Source organism: Pterocles gutturalis, unplaced genomic scaffold (assembly GCF_000699245.1).
Source record: "Pterocles gutturalis isolate BGI_N339 unplaced genomic scaffold, ASM69924v1 scaffold23619, whole genome shotgun sequence".
In the NCBI taxonomy this organism is placed as follows: domain Eukaryota; kingdom Metazoa; phylum Chordata; class Aves; order Pterocliformes; family Pteroclidae; genus Pterocles; species Pterocles gutturalis.
Window position 1 is genome coordinate 2,584 of NW_010131283.1, and position 4,447 is coordinate 7,030.

Below are 4,447 nucleotides of genomic sequence, written 5' to 3' on the forward strand. Positions count from 1 at the left end.
ATTGGGGGTTCCCTAGAGGGGTAAGCTCTAGTCCCAGGAACTAGATGTGCTGCTCCTGCACCTGCCACGGCAGCCAAGCCCCCTCCTACAGCTCCTCTTCCTACAGCACAGCACAGGTCCCTGCTCCTGGCGCTGCTGGCTCCAGCACGGCTCTGCACAGCCTCAGCCTGCAGGCAGCTGGCCAGCCATGGAGGAAGCAGAGACAGTCACTCCAAGGTCCTCGTGCTCTTCACACTGCTGCTAATCCCCTCCCCGAGCACGGGTGCTTTGCGAGATGCAATGAAGCCCTGCAGCATTAGGCTGTCGTCCCTAAGCTTCACTTTAGCAACTTTCTTCCTTGAACAGTTCTTAAGTGCTTGTCCTTTTACATTAGAAATTCTTGCTTTTCTTGCCAGAGCCATAATTATCCAAAGGATTAACTTTAGAAAGACCCCAAACAGTACATCAGCTATTCGCTGACTCGGGGCAGACAGGTAGCGGAGGAAGCAAGACAGGAGAGCAGATCAGCACAAGGCACTTGTCAACTACTTACAGAGGGTGCAGATAGTTTTTATCCTCTCCACAACTGGCATTCCTATAGCAGTACTTCCCCCAGAGCCCCGGAGGCAGCTATCACCCCTGGGGTTCTTCCCACTACACAGCATTGCGGGGAAAACTGTTGGTCTTCTTGTTTTCCACCGCTTTCACTCAAGAGCAATTTTGCAGCCTGACGATTTGCATCGCGGCATGAACTATCTTGCTGCGGGTGTGTTGCTTCGAAACAGTGGAGCATTAGCCACACCAAGACAAAAAAGCCACCTATGCCTGAGATTGCGGCAGCGTGCGTCATCCCTGCACAGGCCACGCTTCTGCCGAGGGCTGGATGTGCCAGCTGCTGGCAGCAGATTCTTCTATTTCTCGTGCAGAGTCTTTCACCGTCGTTCCTAACTGGATGAAGTCACTATAATCAGACTACAGCAAGCGGGAAGGACTGGGGGGACAAGGAGAGGAGGGGAGACAAGGAGACAGCACGGATGAGTGGAAACCTACAGGCAGAGACGGAAATCAGACCGACAGGCAGCAAATACAGCAACTTGAATCCTGCTCAAAAAGAGCCCCATGGGCACGTGCATGACACTAGGTGTGATGCAATGAACCCTACACAGAAAGGGCTCTGAAACACACACCTGCCTCCTGAGACAAAGATAAAATCTGGGTTAAGACGCGGAGCACCTGGGGTCCCTACAACGCCGCCCCCGCCCCAGCTCCTACCTGGTAGATACCTGTCGTGGTCGTACTCGTGTGACCGCTGCATGTGGCTGTTCTGAGTGAAAGGCTGGTTCCCAAAGAGGTTGTCACTGCGAAGATTGTGGCAGAGCTTCTCCAGGAAGCGGAGGACGTAGGTGATACTGTTTACTGCTGGCAGGTTCAGAGTGTGCTGTTCCCGATCAAACACAGCTGGAGACAGAAACAAACAGAGCCCAACACGTAAACCCCCAGCAAAGGCAGGAGACTACGCCCAGGGCTGCACAGCCAGCTTCTGTATCTCAGCATCGCTGGTCTAGACTAGAGCAAACAAAAGCCACTGCCTTCCGCTGGCTGAGCGCTGGGAGCTCGCTTCCCCGGGACAGGCTAAAACCAGTCTGGCTGCACCCAGCGCCAGGTACGGGGCTGCTGCGTTCGAGGGAATGGAAAGGCACTCAAGGAGGAGCCTGAACTCCCAAGCATCCGGGTAAACATGGGCTTAAAAGCAAAATTAAAAACCGGGGGTATCTCTTGTCTTTCCATCAGGAGTTCTGAAAATCCCCAACCCCCTTCTGCCTCCTCCTGGGGGCTGGGGCAGTGCTGGGGATGACGGGTGACCGCTGCCCAGGCTGACACCTTCTCTGAAGGCTGTGCCCCGAGGCCACGCTAACTGCTCTGCTCTGAGTCAGCCGCTAGCTGCTGCTTCCCTGATACAGATGTTTGGCAAGAAAGAGAAGACAGAAATCTTCTGTCTGCCCCTGGCCCCGTGACTCGCACCAAGCTTCAGGAGAGACATCTTCCAAGGAGCGAATTCTTGCAATGACATCTCTGAAGGCAAAGTGCTGCAGGCCAGTTCTCACCTGAGATGACCTCTCCCCCGTGGCCTTGTTTTAAGAAGGAGAAGACTGTTTTCTGATGATAAGCGCAATCAATGCAGGCCTGTACTGCTTGCTGCAGGACAACAGAAGCTCGAGCTGGTCCAAAATGGTCCGGCAGCTGCTGAACTTTCTTCTTGTCTAGGTGGGGCCCAGTGCTGCCGTTCTTGTTCAAGTAAATGCAAACTGCCAGGATGAGAAATGTGTTTGCCATTAACCCACTCAAGAAAGCAAGAAACAGATGCCTAAAATCCAATCTGAGAGATGCTGAGGCTTTAAGACTGTCAAACCACTCACAAAGGGGAATCCACCACGACTGCCTGTCTGCATCCTAACAGCGGAGCCACTTACAGGGGAGAATCACCTCCAAAACCTTCCTGCCTCACCCTCACCTTCCAAGCTGCTGCTGTTTCTCCTACACTTTCCCCAGCACTCAGGCTCCCAGAGGCAGGCTGCAAAGTGGATCACCTGCCAGCCAGCTCAGGCGGCTGCGATGTTCAAAGGGGATGAAGGAACACAGCCCCCAACTTTTTAGCGTAACTGGGTCCTTGAAGTTCCTGTGAAAATTGGCCAAATACATGCTGAGGAACCAGAGGGCTCAGCCCATATCCAGCACTTGACCGACCATATAAAAAGCAGCTTTGCATTCGACTTTCCTGCTCAGATTCATCTTCAGCTCCATCTCCCAGCTGCAGCAGAGCACGTACTCCGCACTGCTGCTCCTACTCCTCCCCTGCTGCCTCTTCTCCCTGGTTGCCTCGATATCCTGGCTGAAGCTGAGCAGATCATTGCTGCTGTTGTTCAGCAGTTCTGCATCTTGCTGTAGCTTCAGCAAGTGCCTGGCACGGCTTGGGAGAGCTCGTGCTCTGGACTCACAAGAGATGCTGCCGCACACCGTGCTGCCTCTGGGCACGATGGGCCACGAGAATCACCCCTGGAGAGCTGCGGAGGCACCAGCATGCACCTGGCAACCCAGGGAAAGGGGTCCCTGCACTGACCGGGTGGTTTTGCAATCTTCCTACAACTTCATTATTTCCAAAACAGACACAGAGATAAACAAACGGCTGATCTGGACTCATGTGCCTCTCCTTCCCTCCCGACACGCTCTCTACCAGGCCAGCCTTTCTGGAATTGTAACGTTTGCTGGCGTATGGGTTTAGGAGGTAATGGGAGTATCTGGGCGTGTTGCTTTCTGACTGATGCAGCTCCTAACTGGGCAGTCTTGTCAAGAATGCAGTTTGAGACCCTTACCTGTGGGAGCCTGCATGGCAGAGCTGGGGATTGTAGCAGCGTCCTGGGGCACAGTGCTTGTGTCTGGTTCTGGGGTACTGGTTGTTGGAGAGGTGGGTGCTGGGTTCAGCAATGTCCTAGGTTTCCTCTGCAGAAAAAGAGGAGATATTTCTCCTTTTATCCCTGCTCTTCTTTACCACCCATGATCACTACACTCTCTCCTCTGCATCCAACAGACAAGGCACTGTGGAACATGACACACTTCTGATGGTGATGACAGGGAGTCTCAAGAACCTAGTAATCAATACGTCTGTATTTTATAAACCACAATCCTCAAAAAATAACAAGCCTGAGATCTGCCACCTCTGCTTGACTTAGACTAGCTACACACGATGGACGGAAGAGCTTATTCCACCGTTTGGCCATCCTGTAACCATCACAGCATCCACCATGCTACTTCACAGCTAATGCAGCTCCAAAGGCACAGTTTCTCGATGGAAATGATCTTTAGGACACAGACATTCTCTACAGCTCTGGGGCTGGACTCTGAGGGATATCCCCAGCCCACGTACCCCTTTGGTCTCCTACTTGCTGCAGTCACACAGCCAGAGGCTGAGACAAACGTGCACAAACACACGCATGCACCATCCCATGGCAGAACTTGCAGCGCCTGCTTTTCACCCGCCTGCATCAGCATCAGCTTTTACCTTACTGCCAGGCTTGGGGCCTCTCTTTCTGGGGAATTTCAAAGGCTCCACTGACTTGGAGGGTGTAGGCATGGGGTGATGGATTAGCGCTTTGGTCGTTCGACCACGCTTCTTCCCTGTTTTGCGACGCCTTTGCCCTTGTTGATGCCCCAAAACAGTCTTTGTGCTACTGTGCATGCTAGGTTTCTCCGAGTTTACTTCGGAGGCAGGTAAAGGGCTCTTTGGAATCACAACTGAAATAAAAAGAGAAAAAGCAAATATAATTAAATCAGGCGAGAATCAAAGCAAGAGCAGCCTCTATCTTTAAACAGTGTCACATGGAAAAAACCAGGAGTATTCACTGTCCCCTGAATAGAGGCTTCTGCTCTCCATGCCAGAATAAAAACCAAATGCACGGATCCTCGGTTCAGC

The 4,447-nt window shown here is 52.6% G+C and overlaps 1 protein-coding gene across 1 annotated transcript in view; it reads right to left on the reverse strand.

Annotated features, from left to right (window-relative positions):
- Positions 1-1,225: 1,225 nt before the first annotated feature.
- SCMH1 (sex comb on midleg homolog 1 (Drosophila)) overlaps positions 1,226-4,447 on the reverse strand; it is a gene marked incomplete at its 3' end in the record, with an annotated part of 29,483 nt that continues 26,261 nt past the window's right edge. Inside the window, exons 5-8 of the mRNA XM_010080569.1 lie at positions 4,037-4,269; positions 3,351-3,477; positions 2,085-2,285; positions 1,226-1,437 (exon numbers count right to left, since the gene is read on the reverse strand). Coding sequence (XP_010078871.1) covers positions 1,226-1,437; positions 2,085-2,285; positions 3,351-3,477; positions 4,037-4,269 — 773 coding nt within the window. The remainder of the gene's footprint in view (positions 1,438-2,084; positions 2,286-3,350; positions 3,478-4,036; positions 4,270-4,447) is intronic.